Source organism: Scyliorhinus torazame, chromosome 18 (assembly GCF_047496885.1).
Source record: "Scyliorhinus torazame isolate Kashiwa2021f chromosome 18, sScyTor2.1, whole genome shotgun sequence".
In the NCBI taxonomy this organism is placed as follows: Eukaryota; Metazoa; Chordata; class Chondrichthyes; order Carcharhiniformes; family Scyliorhinidae; genus Scyliorhinus; species Scyliorhinus torazame.
In genome coordinates this window covers 12,679,078-12,702,116 of record NC_092724.1, presented here as the reverse complement: position 1 = coordinate 12,702,116, position 23,039 = coordinate 12,679,078, and the positions used below count along the sequence as shown (strand labels likewise).

General features: G+C 52.0%; 1 protein-coding gene across 1 annotated transcript; it reads left to right on the top strand.

Annotated features, from left to right (window-relative positions):
• Positions 1-575: 575 nt before the first annotated feature.
• Positions 576-22,835, top strand: LOC140394947 (protein FAM174C-like). The gene is given in 3 exon segments (XM_072482164.1): positions 576-810; positions 812-913; positions 22,709-22,835. Coding segments are annotated over 3 exon segments (414 nt in total). The 5' UTR covers positions 576-625.
• Positions 22,836-23,039: the final 204 nt, after the last annotated feature.

Sequence of the window (23,039 nt, the reverse complement as noted above, 5' to 3'; positions counted from 1 at the left end):
TGGGAGGGGATGATGGGGGGGGGATGATGGGGAGGGGATGATGGGGGGGGGATGATGGGGAGGGGATGATGTGGGGGGGGGATGATATGGGGGGGGGTGTGTTGGGGGGGAATGATGGGAGGGGGAATGATGGGGGGGGTGATGGGGGGGGTGTGATGATGGGGGGGGGGATGATGATGGGGGGGGGTGATGGGGGGGGATGATGGGGGGGGGGATGATGGGGGTGGGGGGGATGTGGGGGGGGGTGATGGGGGGGGGGATGATGGGGTGGGGGGGGGGATGATGGGGGTGGGGGGGGGGGGTGATGATGGGGGGGGGTGATGATGGGGGGGTGATGATGGGGGGGGGATGATGGGGGGGGGGGTGATGGGGGGGGGGGGTGATGGGGGGGGTGGGTGATGGGGGGGGGGTGATGGGGGGGGGGGTGATGGGGGGGGGGGGGGGTGATGGGGGGGGGGGGGGTGATGGGGGGGGGGGGGGTGATGGGGGGGGGGGTAGATTTGGTGGACCCAGTCTCCGGGCCCCGGTTGCTGCCCGGAGCGGTTTCCCGGCCGCCCCTTTCCGCCGGGGCGGGTGTCCGGTCAGAAGGTTCCCCCGGAGCGCGGAGCCGGCAGCTTCCGGCAGGATGAGGCTGCGCGGCGGCAGCGACATTTCCCCGGCCCCGGGCTCCCTCCTCCTCCTGGCTGCCGCTCTCTGCCTCACGCTCGCGCTATCCGACGCCACCGTCCATCCCACCCCGTCTCCGCCGCCCAGCACCGCTACCGCCAGGAGCTCGGCGCCCCACAGTGGCTCCGGCTCCCCCCCGCCCCCGCCAGCCCGGATACCCCGACAGGTCGGTGATCCGCCGGGCCCTGTGGGTGCTGCTCGGCATCAGCGCCCTCGGCGTGTTGTACTTCATCATCCGGAGCATCAGGTATGGACACGGGGGGAGGGAGGAGGAGGAGGGGGGGGGGCAGGTATGGACACGGGGAGGAGGGGGGGGGGCAGGTATGGACACGGGGAGGGAGGAGGAGGGGGGGGGGCAGGTATGGACACGGGGAGGAGGAGGAGGGGGGGGGGCAGGTATGGACACGGGGAGGAGGGGGGGGCAGGCAGGTATGGACACGGGGAGGAGGGGGGGGCAGGCAGGTATGGACACGGGGAGGAGGAGGAGGAGGGGGGGGGGGCAGGCAGGTATGGACACGGGGAGGAGGGGGGCAGGCAGGTATGGACACGGGGAGGAGGAGGAGGGGGGGGGGCAGGTATGGACACGGGGAGGAGGGGGGGCAGGCAGGTATGGACACGGGGAGGAGGGGGGGGCAGGCAGGTATGGACACGGGGAGGAGGGGGGGGGGGGCAGGCAGGTATGGACACGGGGAGGAGGGGGGGCAGGCAGGTATGGACACGGGGAGGAGGGGGGGGGCAGGTATGGACACGGGGAGGAGGGGGGGGCAGGCAGGTATGGACACGGGGAGGAGGGGGGGCAGGCAGGTATGGACACGGGGAGGAGGGGGGGCAGGCAGGTATGGACACGGGGAGGAGGGGGGGCAGGCAGGTATGGACACGGGGAGGAGGGGGGGGGCAGGCAGGTATGGACACGGGGAGAAGGGGGGGGCAGGTATGGACACGGGGAGGAGGGGGGGGGCAGGCAGGTATGGACACGGGGAGGAGGGGGGGCAGGCAGGTATGGACACGGGGAGGAGGGGGGGCAGGCAGGTATGGACACGGGGAGGAGGGGGTGAGCAGGCAGGTATGGACACGGGGAGGAGGGGGGGGCAGGCAGGTATGGACACGGGGAGGAGGGGGGGCAGGCAGGTATGGACACGGGGAGGAGGGGGGCAGGCAGGTATGGGACACGGGGAGGAGGGGGGCAGGCAGGTATGGACACGGGGAGGAGGGGGGCAGGCAGGTATGGACACGGGGAGGAGGGGGGGAGCAGGCAGGTATGGACACGGGGAGGAGGGGGGGGGCAGGCAGGTATGGACACGGGGAGGAGGGGGGCAGGTATGGACACGGGGAGGAGGGGGGGGCAGGTATGGACATGGGGGGAGCAGGTATGGACATGGGAGGGGGGGGCAGGTATGGACATGGGGAGGGGGGGGACAGGTATGACCATGGGGAGGGGGGGCAGGTATGGACATGGGGAGGGGGGGGGCAGGTATGGACATGGGGAGGGGGGGGGCAGGTATGGACATGGGGAGGGGGGGCAGGTATGGACATGGGGAGCGGGGGGCAGGTATGGACATGTGGGGGGGGCAGGTATGGACATGAGGAGGGGGGGCAGTTATGGACATGGGGAGGGGGGGCAGGGATGGACACGGGGAGGGAGGGAGGAGGGGGGCAGGTATGGACACGGGGAGGGGTGGTAGGTATGGACACGGGGAGGAGGGGGGGCAGGTATGGACATGGGGAGGAGGGGGGGGGCAGGTATGGACATGGGGAGGAGGGGGGGCAGGTATGGACATGGGGAGGAGGGGGGGCAGGCAGGTATGGACACGGGGAGGAGGGGGGCAGGTATGGACATGGGGAGGAGGGGGGGCAGGTATGGACACGGGGAGGAGGGGGGCAGGTATGGACACGGGGAGGAGGGGGGGCAGGTATGGACATGGGGAGGAGGGGGGGCAGGTATGGACAATGGGGAGAGGGGGGGGCAGGTATGGACATGGGGAGGGAGGAGGAGGGGGGGCAGGTATGGACACGGGGAGGGAGGAGGAGGGGGGGGCAGGTATGGACACGGGGAGGAGGGGTGGCAGGTATGGACATGGGGAGGAGGGGGGGCAGGTATGGACACGGGGAGGAGGGGGGGCAGGTATGGACACGGGGAGGAGGGGGGGCAGGTATGGACATGGGGAGGGGGGGGGGGCAGGCAGGTATGGACACGGGGAGGAGGGGGGGCAGGTATGGACACTGGGAGGAGGGGGGGCAGGTATGGACACGGGGAGGAGGGGGGGCTGGTATGGACACGGGGAGGAGGGGGGGCAGGTATGGACACGGGGAGGAGGGGGGGCTGTTATGGACATGGGGAGGAGGGGGGGCAGGTATGGACATGGGGAGGAGGGGGGGCAGGTATGGTCATGGGGGGGCAGGTATGGTCATGGGGAGGGGGGGGCAGGTATGGGGAGGGGGGGCAGGTATGGTCATGGGGAGGGGGGGCAGGTATGGTCATGGGGGGGGCAGGTATGGTCATGGGGAGGGGGGGCAGGCATGGACAGGGGGAGGGGGCAGGCATGGACAGGGGGAGGGGGGCAGGCATGGACAGGGGGAGGGGGGCAGGCATGGACATGGGGAGGGGGACAGGTATGGGAAGTGGGGGCAGGTATGGGGGGGCAGGTATGGGGGGGCAGGGATGGGGGGCAGGTATGGGAGGGGGGGGCAGGTATGGGAGGGGGGGGCAGGTATGGGGAGGGGGGCGCAGGCATGGGGAGGGGGGCAGGTATGGTCATCGGGAGGGGGGGCAGGTATGGTCATCGGGAGGGGGGGAGGTATGGACATGGGAAAGGGGGGCAGGTATGGACATGGGGAAGGGGGGGGCAGGTATGGACATGGGGAAGGGGGGGCAGGTATGGACATGGGGAGGAGGGGGGCAGGTATGGACATGGGGAGGTGGGGGCAGGTATGGACATGGGGAGGAGGAGGGGCAGGTGTGGACATGGGGAGGAGGAGGGGCAGGTATGGACATGGGGAGGAGACGGGGCAGGTATGGACATGGGGGGGGCAGGTATGGACATGGGGAGGAGGGGGGGCAGGTATGGACATGGGGAGGAGGGGGGGCAGGTATGGACTTGGGGAGGGGGGGCAGGTATGGACATGGGGAGGGGGGGCAGGTATGGTCATGGGGAGGGGGGGGGCAGGTATGGTCATGGGGAGGGGGGGCAGGCATGGACAGGGGGAGGGGGGGCAGGCATGGACGGGGGAGGGGGGCAGGCATGGGGAGGGGGGCAGGTATGTGGGGGCAGGTATGTGGGGGCAGGGATAGGGGGCAGGTATGGGGGGGGGCAGGCATGGGGAGGGGGGGCAGGTATGGTCATGGGGAGGGGGGGCAGGTATGGTCATGGGGAGGGGGGCAGTTATGGTCATGGGGAGGGGGGCAGGTATGGTCATGGGGAGGGGGGCAGGCATGGTCATGGGGAGGGGGTGCAGGTATGGTCATGGGGAGGGGGGGCAGGTATGGTCATGGGGAGGGGGGCAGGCATGGACAGGGGGAGGGGGGGCAGGCATGGACAGGGGGAGGGGGGGCAAGCATGGACAGGGGGAGGGGGGCAGGCATGGACATAAGGAGGGGGGAGGTATGGACATAAGGAGGAGGGTGGAGGTATGGACATAAGGAGGAGGGGGGAGGTATGGACATAAGGAGGAGGGGGGTGGTATGGACATAAGGAGGAGGGGGGTGGTATGGACATAAGGAGGAGGGGGGTGGTATGGACATAAGGAGGAGGGGGGTGGTATGGACATAAGGAGGAGGGGGGTGGTATGGACATAAGGAGGAGGGGGGCGATGGACATAAGGGGGGCGATGGACATAAGGGGGGCGATGGACATAGGGGGGCGATGGACATAAGGGGGGCGATGGACATAAGGGGGGCGATGGACATAAGGGGGGCGATGGACATAAGGGGGGCGATGGACATAAGGGGGGCGATGGACATAAGGGGGGCGATGGACATAAGGGGGGCGATGGACATAAGGGGGGCGATGGACATAAGGGGGGCGATGGACATAAGGGGGGCGATGGACATAAGGGGGGCGATGGACATAAGGGGGGCGATGGACATAAGGGGGGCGATGGACATAAGGGGGGCGATGGACATAAGGGGGGCGATGGACATAAGGGGGGCGATGGACATAAGGGGGGCGATGGACATAAGGGGGGCGATGGACATAAGGGGGGCGATGGACATAAGGGGGGCGATGGACATAAGGGGGGCGATGGACATAAGGGGGGGCGATGGACATAAGGGGGGCGATGGACATAAGGGGGGCGATGGACATAAGGGGGGCGATGGACATAAGGGGGGCGATGGACATAAGGGGGGCGATGGACATAAGGGGGGCGATGGACATAAGGGGGGCGATGGACATAAGGGGGGCGATGGACATAAGGGGGGCGATGGACATAAGGGGGGCGATGGACATAAGGGGGGCGATGGACATAAGGGGGGCGATGGACATGAAGGGGGGAGGGTGTGAGAGAGGAGGAAGGGAGTGAGAGGAGGAAGGGGGATAGATGGAGGGAGGGGGTGAGAGGAGAGGGGGGGAGAGGGGAGGGGGGGGCAGAGAGGAGGAATGGGGGCAGAGAGGAGGAGGGGAGAGAGGAAGAAGGGGGCAGAGAGGAGGAAGGGGGGCAGAGAGGAGGAAGGGGGGCAGAGAGGAGGAAGGGGGGCAGAGAGGAGGAAGGGGGGAGAGGAGGAGGGAGGGAGAGGAGGAAGGGAGGGGGAGAGCGGAGGAAGGGAGGGGGAGAGAGGGGAGTAGAGAGGAGCAAGGGGAAGAGAGGAGGATGGGGGGGAGAGAGGAGGATGGGGGGGTGGAGAGAGGAGGAAGGGGGGGTAGAGAGGAGGAAGGGGGGGTAGAGAGGAGGAAGGGGGGGTAGAGAGGAGGAAGGGGGGGTAGAGAGGAGGAAGGGGGGGTAGAGAGGAGGAAGGGGGGGTAGAGAGGAGGAAGGGGGGGGTAGAGAGGAGGAAGGGGGGGAGAGAGGAGGAGGGAGGGAGAGAGGAGGGGGAAGAGGAGGGAGAGGAGGAAGAGGTAGAGAGGAGGAGGAGGAAGGGGGGAGAGGAGGAGGAAGGTGGCTGAGGAGGAAGGGGGAGAGGAGGAGGAATGTGGGGAGAGGAGGAAGGGGGGGAGAGGAGGAGGTGGAGGAAGGGGGGAGAGAGGAGGAAGGGGGGGAAGAGAGAGGAGGAAGGGGGGGGGGGGGAGGAGGGAGGGAGAGAGAGGAGGAGGGGAATGGGGCAGAAGGAAAGCCTGGCAGGAACAAGGGACTGGAGAAGATTGGGGAGGTGGAGCTGGAAGAGGGTGGGACAGATGTACAGAATGGAGTGAAGGGCTGGGGAAAGGGATACAATGTTACGAATCATGGGGGATATAGGTGTCCAGTTGAAATACTCTGGGTGGCAGCTGGGAAACGGGTCAGTGGGGCAAATGGGAAATTGGAAGATTGGTGCCTGATCGAAAGGGAAGAGGGGTGAAGGAAGTGACGCAAAAGATGCTGGACCTGGGAGGCAGGTGGGCAAGGGGTAAGAAAGAGTAAGACTGACCTCAGTGATGGGATTGGTCTGGGTGGAAAGAAGAGGTTTTAAATATGTATAAATACCAGAGTTGACAAATCTTGAAATTAATTTGGGAGGAAATGGTTTAGACTGTCAGCATTTGTCAAATGTTACTTTGGAATGAGGTGCAATTTAACTTATTTTATTGGCACCTCACCTGAATACAGAAATAATTGTGTGTGTTTAAACAGTTAGGCTTTCCGTCTCACTTTGTTTATATACAAATATTCTGCATTCCTCTTTACAAAGTGTACCTGTAAATGTAGCTGTGGGTTGTGTGCAGGATGTGTTTGCTTGTAATTTCCCTACCACTGACGTAAGGCTCACCGGCCTGTAGTTCCCGGGATTATCCTTGCTACCCTTCTTAAACAAAGGAACAACATTGTCTATTCTCCAGTCCTCTGGGACATCACCTGAAGACAGTGAGGATCCAAAGATTTCTGTCAAGGCCTCAGCAATTTCCTCTCTTGCCTCCTTCAGTATTCTGGGATAGATCCCATCAGGTCCTGGGGACATATCCACCTTAATATTTTTCAAGACGCCCAACGCCTCTTTTTGAATCTCAATGTGACCCAGGCTATCTACACACCCTTCTCCAGACTCAACATCCAGCAATTCCTTCTCTTTGGTGAATACTGATGCAAAGTATTCATTTAGTATCTCGCCCATTTCCTCTGGCTCCACAAATAGATTCCCTCCCCTGTCTTTCAGTGGCCCAACCCTTTCCCTGACTACCTTCTTGCTTTTTATGTACGTGGAGTGAGCGGGGTGGGAGGGAAGGGGAACGAGAGGAAGCAATAGGGTGGCGGGCTTGTGGAGGAAATATTGGGGTGGCTGCAGTAAGTGTGGAGGGGCTGCTCTGCGTGGTGCCGGGGAAGGGGGAGCAGGTAAATGGAGGGGGAACATGAGGCTGAGGAGATGCTGGGATAAATGGGAAGAGGGCTTTGTGGAATGAGAGCAGGGAAGGTGGCTGGGGAACGGGGCAGTAGAAAAGCCTGGCAGGAAAAGGGGACTGGAGAAGATTGGGGAGGTAGAGCTGGAAGAGGGGGGGGGGGGACAGATTGTAGCCACCTAAAATGGCTGATTCCCGATTAGAATGGTCAAACCCCGATCTAAAATGGTGAACGAAAGAGGCTGATGGGAAAATCAGCCAACAGGACTCAAACGGACAGCTGCACGTAAAACAGTGTATTCGGCTCCGGGGAAGTCAGCCCAGACCGATACCTGAAGCCATCAACATCACAACAACCCAGCCATCTGCATATTAAACAGCCATCCCCGGGAACAATTGCTACACATGAGCAACATAAAGCCGATCCAGACCTTTCGGCGCCAGCAGTGGCTGTGACAAAGGAAAGTAGACGACCACACCCAGATCAAGGAATCGCCCCATTATTGGAGCATATCGAACCAAGTGATTGGGACCAAGTCCAATCACTTGGAACCAGGTACGAGGTCCGCCCCGAGAGGCGGGAAGCCCCTGGGAACTATAAAAATAGGGGCCAAGTTTAGATCGACCCTTCTCCTGCTCGCAGCCTTCGAGACCCTTCGACAAGGAAAACAAGTAAGTCTTACTCCAGCGATCGCTACCAGATAGGTGCTCCAGACTATCGGCTCGTACCAGCCTTTTGAATCCCGCAGGCCAGAACCAATTCGATAGACCGTTCGTTTCCCTGACCTGGTGGGCCATTTCCAAAGTTAAGTATTGGCCTTTAGTGGGAGGTAGTAGTCTAGAAATAGGATTATTGTATAAGTATTTATTGCTGTATATAATAAATGATCGTTGATTTAACTTTTACTAAGCGGTGTGCTGCATTATTAATCATTACTTGAGCTTGAACCACGTGGCGGTATCCGAAAGATACCTGGTGACTCGTGAGCAAAGGTGACAGAATTAGAGCTAATAAAACTAAGGCTAATAAGAGCAACAAGATATCTTGAAATTGATTTGGGAGGAAATGGTTTAGACTGTCAGCATTTGTCAAATGTTACTTTGGAATGAGGTGCAATTTAACTTTTTTTATTGGCACCTCACCTGAATACAGAAATAATTGTGTGTGTTTAAACAGTTAGGCTATCCGTCTCACTTTGTTTATATACAAATATTCTGCATTCCTCTTTGCAAAGTGTACCTGTAAATGTAGCTGTGGGTTGTGTGCAGGATGTGGATGTGTGTTTGCTTGTTCATCGGGTGTACGCTGAAAATTAGAGTGTTCGGGAGGCCTGCCGTTATGGCAGATCTGGAGGAGATAGAAATAAGATGGGCATGAAGAAGATAGAGATGTTGGAAGGAAGGTACAGGGGAAATGGGGGGCACAGGGCAGCACGGTGGCACAGTGGTTAGCACTGCCGCCGAAAGCTCCAGGACCCAGTTTCAGTTCTGGCATCGGGTGACTGTCGGTGCGGAGTCTGCATGTTCTCCCCGTGTCTGCTTTGGGTCTCTTCCGGTTGCTCCAATTTCCGCCCACAGTCCAGAGATGTGCAGGTTAGGTGGATTGGCCATGCTGAAAATTGCCCTTAGTATCCAAAGATGTGTAGGTTAGGTTAAGGGGTTATTGGATCAGGGCGGGGGAGTGAGCTTGAGTGGAATGCTCTTTCAGAGGGTCGGTGCAGACTCAATGGGCCGAATGGCCTCTTTCTGTACTGTAGGGATTCCATGAAAAAAATTTGAGGGGACTGGAGGATTGATAATAGAGGAAGTTATGCATTGGTTTTGATCGTAGCAAAAAATATTAGTAAAATCAGATCTTCAAGCCTGTTTATGGAACTGAGCTGTTTGCAAATTTTCTACCGTCTTTGCTTGCTCAATAAGATGGGGTACACCTCATGACTCCCGGTGACGGCGGGCGGGAGGCGGCCGCACAATGGAGGGCTCCCGGTCGGCAACGGCATTTTCGGGGCTTTAAACCCGGTCCCAGGGTCCGCGGAGGCGGCAGAAGAAGTGAGAAGGCACGGAGGAGGCACAGTGAAGACACAGGAGGAAAAAAGGAACAAAGAAAAATGTCGAGGGTGAGCAAGAAAACGGCCGAACAAAAAACAGCTGGAGGTCCGTCGGGGAGTGGTAAGGTCACCAGGAAAAATGGAGGCTGGAGCACCAGGGAAGGCCGCACTGCTTACGGCTGAAGAAATTACTAAGGTGATGGCTGCGGAATTTGAAAAGCAGTTGGCGCAGATTGCGAAATGCATGGAGACGGTGAGGAAGGAGATGAGGGAGGTTTTGAGTGTGCTGGTGGAGGAGGCGGTTTCCCTGGTGAGGACGGAGGTGGCGAGCGCAGTGGCGGAGGTGCGAGAGCAAGGGGAGGCGCCGAAGGAAGTGGAGGAGACGTTATTGCAGCACGGTGATCAACTTGCCTCGATGGGGAAAGAGATGCGGAAGGTGATGGATACTAACAAGGATCTGCGAGGAAAAATGGAAGACCTGGAAAACAGATCCAGGCGACAGAATTTGAGGATTGTGGGGCTGCCCGAAGGAGTTGAAGGACCGAAGCTGACTGAGTACTTTGCCGCGATGCTGGCAAAATTATTGGGGGAGGGGGAGGATCCCTCCCGATATGAACTGGATCGGGCTCATCGGTCGTGGAGGCCTATACCAAAGGCGAGTGAGCCGCCAAGGGCAGTGACTCTGTGCTTCCGTAGGTACAGTGTGAAGGAGAAGGTCCTGAGCTGGGCCAAGCAGAAGCGGGTGGTGCAGTGGGCTGGAGCTGGTATACGTGTATACCAGGACTTTACGGTGGAGCTGGCAAGGAGGCGGGCTGCCTTCAACCGGGTGAAGAGGGGAGAATCTGTCTAGATTAAGGGTGACTACGGGTAATCCCTGATTCCTTTTTGCCTTTTGTTTATGTAAACATGCGGGTTGAGGTTTGGGGGTTGGTGGGTAGATGGGATCGTTGTTATTATGGGGACTGACATATCTTGCTGATTATTGTTTATTGTTGATGGATGTAAATGTGGGAGAAAATGTGTAAAAGGAGAATAAAAAAAATTATTTAAAAAAAAAAAAAAAAGATGGGGTACACCTCGAAGTTACCCATTGCTTGACAAATCCGTTGAGACTAATGTGATGGGTGTTATATAAATCTTTCTCCCGGTGTGCATACAGTGTTGTATCTGCTTCCCATTCAGCAAGAAAGTGAACTCACTTAATCTTTGCAGCTCTTGTGCTACCTCTCGCCTGAATGTCCTGGAACTGCTAGTTAACATAGTGCACATTTTATTCAATGTAATTTGAACCTGATCTGCCATCTTGGTACTGGTGATCTCACTTGATATGTTTTCACCCTTTTCTGCTGGTGATGTTCAAAAGCCATGTATGGAACCGGCAGCTTTATATGTTTATATTCCACATCTTGGCTAAATGTTTTAGCTTAAAATATGCCATGACTTTTTCAGTTCCCAGGGTGGCGCAGTGGTTAGCACCTCACGGCGCCGAGGACCCGGGTCACTGTCCGTGTGGAGTTTGCACATTCTCCCCGTGTCTGCGTGGGTCTCACCCCACAACCCAAAAAGATGTGCAGGGTAGGTGAATTGGCCACGCTAAATCTCTCCTTAATTGGACAAAAAGAATTGGGTACTCTAAATTTATATTTTAAAAATTGTATGTATGTATCAGTTCCCTTTCTGAATGTTAATTGTCTTTAAGTATGAATCGAATGCAACCAATTTGCATTCAAAAGCTAAATTTGTTCTGTTGGGTTGTAAAGTGTTTCAGCTTTGTCTGTTGTTACCCTTTGCAATGAGGTGTAACGGAATTTGTTTTTCAAAGGTTGCTGGAGCTAATGTTTATTTAACTGCGATGTAAAATGATACCGAATAAGCATTGATTGTTTGGAAAGAATATCAGGCACTTTGAAAATGTCAGGCTCCCACTTCAAAAAAGGGAAGTGGATAAACTCACCAACTAGAAGCCAGTCCGCCGGACGTCAGCAGCCTTTTGGAGACAATAGTGCAAGACAAGAATCAAGACAGATGGATTAATATGAAAGCAAAAGACTGCGGATGCTAGAAATCTGAAATAAAGACAGAAAATGCTGGAAAAATTGAACGGGTTTGGCAGTGTCTGTGGAGAGAAAGAGTTAATGTTTTGGGTCTGCATGACTTTTTCAGAGAACCTGGATTAATGTGTGTTAATGAACCAGCGCAGATTTGTTAAAGTGTTTGACTATCTTAATCTTTAAGTTCTTTGAAGTAATGGAGAGGGTTAGTCGGTACTGTGGTTAGTGGGTACTGTGGTTGGTGTCGTGTATATGAACTTTCAAAAGAAGTTCGATAAAGCACCACAGAATTTATTTCCTCAAAATTGAAGCAATGGGGACTTTGTGGATATGAAATTGACTGGGGACAGAAAGCAGTGGTGAAGAGTTGTTTTTCAGACTGGAGGAAAGTATGTACAGTGTTGTTCCCCGAGGTCAATATTCAGACCGTTGCTGTTTCTCCTGCCTTCTCCTCATAACCCCTGATCCCCTTATCAATTGAGAATCTATCTATCTCCTTCTTAGACACTCAGTGACTTGGCCTCCACAGCCTTCTGCGGCAATGAGTTCCACACACTCACCACCTGATGAAATCCCTCCTCGTCTCAGTTTTAAACGATCGTCCCTTCAGTCTGAGGCTGTGTCCTTGGGGTTTAGTCTCTCCTACTAGTGGAAACCTTCTCCGTGTCCACTCTATTTAGGTCTCTCAGTATTCTGTAAGTTTCAATGAGGTCCCCTCTCATTCTTCTACACGCCATAGAGTACAGCCCCAGGGTCCTCAGCCGCTCCTCATATGACAAGCCCTTCATTCCTGGTACCATTCTTGTGAACCTCCTCTGGACTCCCTCCAAGGCCAGCATATCCTTCCTTAGATACGGGGCACAAAACTGCTCTCACTATTTCAAATGGGGTCTTACCAGAGCCTTATACATCCTCAGCAGTACATTCCTGTTCTTGTATTCCAGCCCTCTTGAAATGAGTGCTAATGTTGCATTTGCCTTCCTAACTGCCAATTGAAACTGCATGTTAACCTTAAGAGAATCTTGAACTAGGACTCCTAAGTCCCTTTGTGCTTCGGATTTCCAAAGCCGTTCCCCATTTAGAAAATAGTCTATGCCTCTATTCGTCTTACCAATAATAATCTTAATAATAATAATCGTTATTGTCACAAGTAGGCTTACATTAACACTGCAATGAAGTTACTGTGAAACCCACGCAGACACGGGGAGAACATGCAGACTCCGCACAGACAGTGACCCAAGTCGGGAATCGAACCTGGGACCCGGGAGCTGTGAAGCAACAGTGCTCTCCACTGTGCTACCGTGCCGCCAAGGTGCATAACCTCACACATTTCCACATTGTATTCCATCTGCCGCTTCTTTGCCCACTCACCAAGCCTGTCCAAGGCCTTCTGCAACTTTCCCGCCTCCTCAGCACTACCTATCCCTCTACATAATCTTTGTATCATCTGTAAACATTGCAACAATGCCCTCAGTTCCATCTTCCAGATCATTAATCTATATCGTGAATAGTTGTTGTCCCAACACTGACCTCTGTGGAACACCACTAGTCACCGGCTGCCATCCTGAAAAAGCCCCCTTCATCCCCACTCTCACTTCTGCCAGTCAGCCAATCCTCTGGCTATGCCAGGATCTTACCCTTGACACCATGGACTCATAACTTATTTAACAATCTCCTATGCGGCACCTGTTTCCTAGTGGACTCTACCACAAACTGCTCCACAAATTCCTTTCCTTGGGATCCGCTACCACCCTGATTTTCCCAGTCAACCTGCATTTCGAAGCCCCCATGATTATTGTGATAATTGCCTTTAGAATCATAGAATTTCTATGGTGCAGGCGGAAGCCATTCGGCCCATCGATTCTGCACCGAACGAACACTCCACCCACACGCACACCCTCATCTACTCCGCCCTATCCCCGTAACCCAATAACCTCCACATCCCTGAACACTAAGTGCAATTGATCACGGCCAATCCAGCTAACCCGCACATCTTTGGTTGCCTTTTCTATCTCCTGATTTACTTTCTGCCCCTCATCTTGTTACTGATAGGGGGCCTCCAGGGTCTATTTTCCTTTGCGATTCCTCAATGCTACCCACATAGATTCTTTTTTTCAAAATATAAATTTAGAGTACCCAATTCATTTTTTCCCAATTAAGGGGCAATTTAGTGTGGCCAATCCACCTACCCTGCACATCTTTGGGTTGTGGGGGTGAAACCGACGCAAACACGGGGAGAATGTGCAAACTTCACACGGACAGTGACCCAGAGCCGGGATCGAACCTGGGATCTCGGCGCCGTGAGGCAACAGGGCTAACCCACTGCGCCATCATGCTGCCCCCACATAGATTCTATGCTTTCCAACCCAATATCGTTTCTTGCTATAATTTCATTTCATTTTAACTAACAAGGCAGCTTCGCCCCCCTCTGTGCTTCAGCCTGTCCTTTCAATAGGACATATATCCTTGGATGTTTAGATCTCAGCCCTGATCCCCTTGCAGCCACGTCTCTGCGATGCCCACAACATTATACCCGTCAATTTCAATGTGTGCTGGAAGCTCATTTGCCTTGTTTATACCGGGTGCATTTACCCTCAGTCCTGTGTTGACTGCTCCCTTTTGCATAGTTGCCCCCTTATCTGCTGTGCCATTCCTGCTGTTTTCCATATTCTCTGTTCTATTGTTCTGGAAACTTAACCCCCCCCCCCCAAACAACTTGAATGGCTCACTGTATCAAGGTGCTGTGGTCAGTTTGTTCACCCTCGCCACAGTCGCCGCTCTCATTCATAGAGGGGGCAAGAATCTCAAACCTGTTGGACAAGGACAAGGACCGAGGCTCCTGAAACCCTACCCCCTGGAACCCTCTACCTAACTTGCTCATAGTCGCACCCTCCTCTCCCTGATCACTGTCCAAATTCAAGGTACTTGAAGGTAACTAAAACACAGCATCAAGGTAACTCCCCCCACCCCCAATGTGTCGCAGTGCCCGAAGCTCAGACTCCAGCTCATCAACTCTGAGCCAAAGTTCCTCAAGCAACCAATGATTACTACAGATGTGTTCACTAGGAACCACAATGGGGTCCGCTAGCTCCAACATCATGCAGGAACAGCACATCGCCTGGTCCTGCATCTCTATTTTATTTGACTAGTTTTTAATTTGTGTTTATTCTAAATTTCCAGCTGGTTTTTAGACTTTCAGAGCTGTACATTTTTTCCTCATTTTCCCTTTATACATAGAATCCGGACATAGAATCCCTACAGTGCAGAATGAGGCTATTCGGCCCATCATGTCTGCACCGGCCCTTAGAAAGAGCAACCTACTTAAGCCCACACTTCCCCGTAACCCAGTAACCCCTTTTAGACTCTTAGGAGGCAATTTAGCATGGCCAATCCACCTACCCAGCATATCTTTGGCTTGTGGGGGCGAAACCCACGCAAACACGGGGAGAATGTGCAAACTCTACACGGACAGTGACCCAGAGCCGGGATCGAACCTGGGACCTCGTCGCCGTGAGGCTGCAGGGCTAACCCACTGAGCCACCGTGCTGCCCCAGAACTGGTTTATTAACTGCCCTAATTTACCCCCCTAGCTAGTCCCAAGAGCAAAGAACAATACAACACAGGAACAGGCCCTTCGGCCCTCCAAGCCTCGACCGGTCTGAAGGATTTTCAAATTTCCACCAGCATTTGTAATCGAGTAAGATGTAGTAAAATTGATCTGGAACTTGCTGTCTGCAGCGTGGTGGAAACAGATTCAGAACTTCCACATGGGAATTGAATAAATGATTGAAAAGGCAAATTTAAAGGTTGTGGGGAAAGAGAAGGGGAATGGGACTAAGGGATTACTCTGAGCAATCAAGATGTAGCACAAACATACATGATAGACCAGAATGGCTCCTCTGTGCTGCATCATCTTTGATTCTATAAATGGCAGCGCGTGTGTGACTGTTACTATGATTTTCCATTTTAATTAATTGTGTGCTTTTTGGCATGAAAAGTAGTATTGCGAATGTTCCACTCTTTATATCTAGAGGACTAGAATACAAAGGAGTATAAATTAAGTTTCAGCTTTATGAAGCCCCGAGTAGACCACGCTTGGAGAACTTTGAGCAGTTCTGAGCACCACACCGTAGGAAGGATAGAGTGACCTTGGAGGGAGTGCAGCATGGCTTGACTCACAGAATCACAGAATTGTTACTGTGCAGAAGAATGCCAAGTGGCCCATCATGTCTGTATCGGCTCTCCAGAGGAACATCATTACTTAGTGCCATTCTCCTGCCTTTTCCCCGTTCTCCTGCCTTTTCCCCGTACTCCTGAACATTGTTTCTATTCAAGAAATGATTGCACTGTTCTATACCATTTACAAGGCCTCAGATACTAAAACAGTCTGTGTCCGTATCCAGCAAGATCTGCGCCTAATTCAGGCTTGGGCTGATAAGTGGCAAGTAACATCCGTGTCACACGAATGCCAGGCAATGGCAATCTCCAGCAAGAGAGAATCGAACCATCTCCCCATGACATTCAATAGCATTACCATTACCCACTATCAACATCCTGGGGGTTACCATTGACCAGAAACCGAACTGGACTAGCCATGTGAATACTGTGGTGACAAGAACAGGTCAGCGGCTGGGAATTCTGTGCCAAGTAACTCCCCTCCTGACTCCCAAAGCCAGTCCACCACCTACATGGTTCCAAGTGTGATGGAATACTCTCCACTTGCCAGGATTTGTGCACCGCCAGTGAGATCCCCATCAAGTCACATACCATTCTGACTTGGAAATATATCGCTGTTTCTTCACTCGTCTCCCGATGTAACACGCTGTGGCGTTTCTACAATGCATGGACTGCAGTGGTTCAAGAAGGCAGCACGCCACTACCTTCTGAAGGGAAATTAGGGGTGGGCAAGAAATGCTGGCTGAGCCACTTATATGAAAGGATTTTTAAAAGCCCTCAATTTTCCTGCCTGCTCCCCATATCCCCTGATTCCCGGGTTCGATTCCTGCCAATGGAAATCTGGAATTAAACGTCGAATGAAGACCCATGAAGCCATTTTTGATTGTCGTAAAAGCCCATCTGGTTCACTAATGTCCTTTAGAGAAGGAAATAGAACATGCAGTGCAGAAGGAGGCCATTCGGCCCATCGAGTCTGCACCGACCCACTTACGCCCTAACTTCCACCCTATCCCCGTAACCCAATAACCCCATCTAACCTTTTTGGTCACTAAGGGCAATTTAACACGGCCAATCCACCTAACCTGCACGTATTTGGACTGTGGGAGGAAACCGGAGCACCCGGAGGAAACCCACGCAGACACGGGGCGAACGTGCAGACTCCGCACAGACAGTGATGCAGCGGGGAATCGAACCTGGGACCCTGGCACTGTGAAGCCACAGTGCTATCCACTTGTGCTACTGTGCTGCCAATCTGCTGTCCTTACCTGGTCTGGCCTACATGCGACTTCAGACTCACAGTAAAGTTGTTGACTCTTAACTGCCCTTTGAAATGGCCTCGCAAGCCACTGAGTTCAAGGGCAATTAGGGATGGGCAATAAATGCTCGCCTTGGCAGCAACGCTCACATTCCATGAACGAATAAAAAATGATTTATTGCCATATGGTTTAGTGCATAATCCATTCAACCGGAGCCCGTTTTTGCCCCTTATTCATCTTTGTGCCTGGACTGTGTCGTTTTCAAACTCAATACAGAATTCATTTGCGTTGCGATCTGTATTTTTTCCAGTGGATCTTTCACTATGAGATTACTAACTAACCCGGCCTCATTAGAAGTTTCACCTTTTTGGGAGTGGAATTAGGAAGCACTTAGCACAAAAGAGTGGTAATAGTTTGTATTTGCTGCACTTTGTATTTGCTGCACCCAATGTGATCTGCTCTACATTGGGGAGACTAAATGCAGGCTGGATGACTGCTTTGCGGAACACCTTCGCTCAGTCCGTAAGCCTGACCCCAATCTTTCTGGTGCTTGGCATTTTAACTCAGCACCTTGCTCTCATTGCCGCCCGTCTGTCCTTGGCCTGCCGCAATGCTCCAGTGAAGTCCAACGCAAGCTGGAGGAGCAGCATCTCCTCTTCTGATTGGGCACGTTACAGCCCTTGGGACTCAACATTGAGTTCAACAACTTTAGACTGTGACCTTTCTCCTCCATCTTAAACCCTTTAAAAAAAACATATCCCATACATTTATTGTCTCAAAGCAATCACCCCCCACGCGCGCACATACATTGGTCTCTTGTTCTTAAGTTTTCTACAACTTGTTTCAATCTCTCCCAGCTACAGTTTAATATCCATCACATTTCTCCATCACTTTTGTTCTGATGAAGTCAGCCGTTAACTCTTTTCTCTTCCGAGAGATGCTGCCAGATCTTCTGAGTTTATCCAGCACTCTCTGTTCTTGTGGAAACGTTTGTGACTTCAGCAACTGATGCTAGATCATTTGTTAATTTTAAACCAGAGATTGATGGCTTTATGTTTTTTTTTAAGAGAATTTAGAGTACACAATCTTTTTTTCCTAATTAAGGGGCAATTTAGCGTGGCCAACCTGCACATATTTTTGGGTTGTTGGGGTGAGGCCCACACAGACACGGGGTGAATGTGCAAACTCCACATGGACAGTGACCCGGGGCTGGGATCGAACCCGGGTCCTCGTCACCTTGAGGCAGCGGTGCTAACCACTGCGCCCCCATGCCGCCCTGATTGATAGCCCTATTCCAACCAAAGATAGGTCCAGCGCGGTGGCGCAGTGTTTTAGCACTGCTACCTCATGGCGCCGAGGACCCAGGTTCGATCGTGGTCCCGGGTCACTGTCTGTGTGGAGTTTGCACATTCTCCCCGTGTTTGCGTGGGTCTCACCCACGCAGCCCAAAAGGATGTGCAGGGTAGGTGGATTGGCCACGCTAAGTTGCCCCTTAATTGGGGAAAAAAAGAATTGGGCACTCTAAACATATTTAAAAATAAACAAAGATACAAAGGCATATGGAGTTAGTTGGCAGGTTAGCCATGATCTCATTAAATAGCGGGATAGGCTTGAAAGGCAAAAAAGCCTCCTGTTTCTATATTCTGTAGACTGCTACTCCGAGGCAGTGTATGCAATCTCCTTGTCAATAATTCCCAATTTTAAGTGTGGTTTTCAGCTTCCCATCCTGTTTCTTTGAGGGAGGGGGGGTTGCTATTGGAAACCTATCTAAATCTGATTGCACCTGTGATTTGTAAACTTAACTTGATTCTTCTAAATTGGCAGAGCATTTTCAAAGATAAAAGTTAAATGCATGCACATTCTTTCTAAGCAGCATTTCTGGGGAATATGCTGCTAAAGTCGGTCCTGCTTATTTCATTTTCAATGACATTCTGAAAGGGAATGTGGCGCTGTGGGGGAACAGTTTTCGTCCTTGATGTCACTTGAAAAGGATTGCACACTAAATGTCTGCTCCCAGGCTACCTCTAACCAACACTTCTAAAAGCACAAGAACAAAGGAAGAGCAAGAGAGACAGCAGTCGGAGTAGCATTTTGTGGTAATTTAGATGAATACAGTTCCCCTTTAATCTGCTAATTATATTCCGGGTTGTAGTCCATAAGGGTACGGAATACATTTAACCATTAAGGAATAATTAGTCACTGTAGCTGAACAGGGAGAGCTACCAGTGTGGGCCCTGGAAGAGCAAAACAGGTTTGTGTTGATGCTTTTTTATGGGTTTTGATCCTAATCCTACATATAAACAGCATTTCTGCTTTTAAATTGAGGGCAGGATTTTCGTCTCGTCAGAAAGTTGTGCATTGGAGCCTTATCCCAGGCCCAGATCTTGCCGTACTGAGGGTGTGCGGCATTGTCAAAGCTACTGTGGTTTGTATGTGGGCGTCTAAGATTCCATTGCCCTATTTATCTTGACCGAAAATCTGCCAGTGCCATATATCCATGTGATAATGATTTCCCACATAACAGCCGTTACACTTCAAATGACTTCTTAACTGTGAAGCACTTTGAGATATGGTGCACTGTATAAATCTGTCTTTATTTTGGGCTTCTGGGGTTTATCTTTTTATCGTTGATAATGTGAGAGGGTGCCTAAGTGAGTGTGAGCACTTGGTTGTGCTCGGTGGGGAAGCTGCTGATCTTCAGAGAGGAAATAAAGGTTTTCTTAAGCTTTTCATTAATTAAATGCTGCAATCACATTGTATTGTACAAGTCAGGGAGCTCAGAATATAGGCAAAAAGGGTCTGAAATACTTAGAATCATAGAATATACTGTGCAGAAGGAGGCCATTCGGCCCATCGAGTCTGCACCGGCTCTTGGAAAGAGCACCCTACTTAAGCTCACACCTCCGCCCTATCTCCGTAACCCCACCTACTCTTGTGGACATGAAGAGGCAATTTAGCATGACAAATCCACCTAACCTGCACATATTTGGACTGTGGGAGGATACCGGAGCACCCGGAGGAAACCCACGCAGACACGAGGAGGAAGTGCAAATTTCGCACAGTCACCTGAGGCCGGAATTAAACCCGGGTCCCTGAAGCTGTGAGGCAGCTGTGCTAACCACTTCATGCAATGGAGCCGTTTAAATGTAGTTCACTCTTTTAGTCCAGCCCGGTGCTTTGATTGTTCTGTTCCAGCGCAGGACTGAGAGAGTGCTGCACTCTCAAAGGTGCCGTCTTTCGAATGAGACGTTAACCTGAGGTCCAAGTCTGACCTCTCAGACATGAAAGATCGCATGGCATCATTTTGGAGAAGAGCAGATGAGCTATTCCCGGTGTACGGACCAATGCCTATCCCTCAATCATAAAATAGATGATCGGGTCATTCTCCTATTGCTGTTTCTGGGAGGTTGCTGTGAGAACATTTGCTGCACCGTTTCCTATTTTGCAAGTTACTATGCTCAAAATTATTCCATTGGCTGCAAAGTGCTTTGGGACACCCTGTGATGTATTGAAAGGTGCTGTAGAAGTCCAAGTCCTTTTACTTCGCACAGCAGAATTTACATAGTACTTACGCCACAGAAACTGGTGTATGCTGGTGTTTTAGGTTTGACACAAACCACCCCCACCCCTTTTCATCACACCCCAATACATCCTCCTATATCCTTCTATTCTTTCCCCCCCTCATGTGCTTATCTAACTTCCTCTTAAATGTATTTCTGCTATTCACCTCAACCGCTCCTTGTGGCAGTGAGTTCCACACTCGCCGGGTATTTCTCTTGCATTCCGTTATTTGGGTTTGTGTGTATGATGCCTGAAGTGTGACTGTCCTTGGAACTTTGACACACTGGCCAATTGGCTGGCCCGTGCTTAATCGGAGGAGTTTGTATAGTATTTAGCTGTGTTGTAACAGACGGAGGGAACTTACAGTGCTAACCTCTGGAAAAGCAAGAATAATAGGCATTTTTTCCCCCCCAAGTGGTTGTATCCATTGTGGCTAAAGTCAGAATAGACATTAGTTACTGTTGCGGCAATAGCCATTCATTGCAGTGGGCCGAGGTAAAACGGCTTTATAAAATGAAAATAAGCCATTAACTTGCAACGTCTCAAAACAAATTTTTATCTTTCGCTTCATTTTCAGTCATCGCATGCCATGCCACAGAAGGAGGCCATTTGGCCCATCATGTGTCTGCTTGCTCTTAGAAAGAGCTACTACCTGATTAACTTTGTGTTGCATATTTCTTTTAGTAATTAAGTAGAACTGCCTTCATTTACCTTGTCTAACAATGGATTTCTAGCCAATTTGTTATTTTGCATTGCGAGAACGTTTAAAAATGAATTAGGAGCCCATTTAGCTTAAGTAACCCAAAGCGTTGAAGCCCCTAATGAGGCAATTAAAGCACTTAAATATTCTGTTTAGCATTCGTGTTTTAACCTTCAGTCCGCACCATTAACATTTGTGTTTAACAGAAGAATGTAATGTGCCACGTAGCATCTATTGCCAGGGCTGCTGTTTCTGCTCTACCAAGGCGAGACAGTGAGCGGGAGATTGCATAATGTTACCGACCATGCGTTTCACTGCCATCTGTTACTTTATCTCAAACTGCCTGCAGCTTTCTGTTTTTAAAAAAAAAAGAAGTAACGTGTGAGAAGCCAAAGACCCATAATGTGTTCAACAGGGCAATTGGAAAGAACAGACAAGGCAGATCAAATGTTGATTGCATGATGGCATGTCCACGTTTAAAAAGAAAGTCTTGAGTTGCTATAGCGCCCTTTACGAGTTGCTATAGCGCCCTTTACAACATCGGGATCTCTCCGATTGCTTGACAGCCAGTGAAGTACTTTAGAAGCCTGGTCCCTGCTGTAATGTAGCAATTTTGGTAGTCAATTTGAGCGCAGCAAGCTCCCATAAACAGCATTGTGAAAATGACCCAGATGACCTGTTTTTAATTCCGTTGATTTGGGGGATAAATATGTGCCAGCAGATTGAGGACTGCTGCACTGATCTTCTTTGAAAAAATGCCACGCGATGGTGGCACAGGTCCGCGATTTTAAAGTTTCATCTGAAAGCTGGCACCTCTGAAAGTATAGCACTCCTTCAGTACTGCACTGCAGTGCCGGCCTGAACTTTGTGCTGAAGTCTGTGGGACTTAAAGCCGTAACTTTCTGACTTGGAGGGACAATTTACTGAGCCAGGATAGATTGCAGATGAAGCTCTGAAATTCAATGGTTTTGGATCCAGGAAAAAAAATGAAATGGAATAGGAATAAGTTGAGATGAGCCTTGTTTTGAATATACAAGCAAAGGAAGAGCAAGTGAAAAGGGCGAGAGTGACCTGGAGCTTGGAATAATTGGTGACAAGATAGCACTTTATATTTGAAGATGAAATTGGTGTTAGAGCAGGAAACTGACATTGCTTTACAACCGAACATATATAAATCCATAGAATCCCAACAGTGCAGAAGGAGGCCATTTGGCCCATCGAGTCTGCGCCGACCCTCCGAATGAGCGCCTCACCTAGGCTCGCTCGCTCCCACCCCATCCCCGTAACCCCATCTAACCTGCACATCTTTTGGCCTCCTTCTGCATTGTATGTTCTATGTTCCATTTTGGCTTTGCCAATCCACCTAACGCACACATCTTTGGACTGTGGGAGGGAACCGGAGCACCCGGAGGAAACCCTCGCAGACAATGGGAGAATATGAAAACTTCACACACAGACAGTCACCCAAAGCCGGAATCGAACCCAGGTCCCCGGCGCTGAGGCAGCAGTGCTAACCCACTGTGCCACCGCGATGCCGCTTACCCACCCTCAATACTCGGGAATTTTTTACTTTCCTGAAGGGGCCGGGCTGTCGAGTCCTGCCTCAGAGAGTAGGGTTGCTCCTTTTGGCCTACTTGGCAAACCCATTATAAATTAATCCAAACATGTTTTGGTATCAGTGCATCAAAAGGGAAGATTTCCTTCACGCAATATCCTGCCTGATGTCAATCCAGATCAGCAAGCCAGTAAGGTCACTTTATTCATAACAAAACTTTTTATCCCTTAGGTTAAAGAAGACTCAAAGAAAGAAGTATGGCCTGCTTTCTTCATATGACGACCATGTGGAGATGGCTCCAATGGACACTGACGATGACGACACAACTTTATTCGAAGTGAAAGGCATGAGGAGGTGAGATTTGTGTAATTTACCGACTGGGGCAATGTGCAGTGTTCAAAGTATTTATATCGTGTTTATGGTCTGCCTGGGCTCCTGGAAAATTAATCCTTCAGCTGCTTGTCAAGTGTTCAAAGTGCATGCTTTCTTCAAAGTGTTCTCCTCCCTAAATGCTTCTAATGCCCAGTATATAAAGCAAAGTTAGGAAGACCCACGAGAGGCA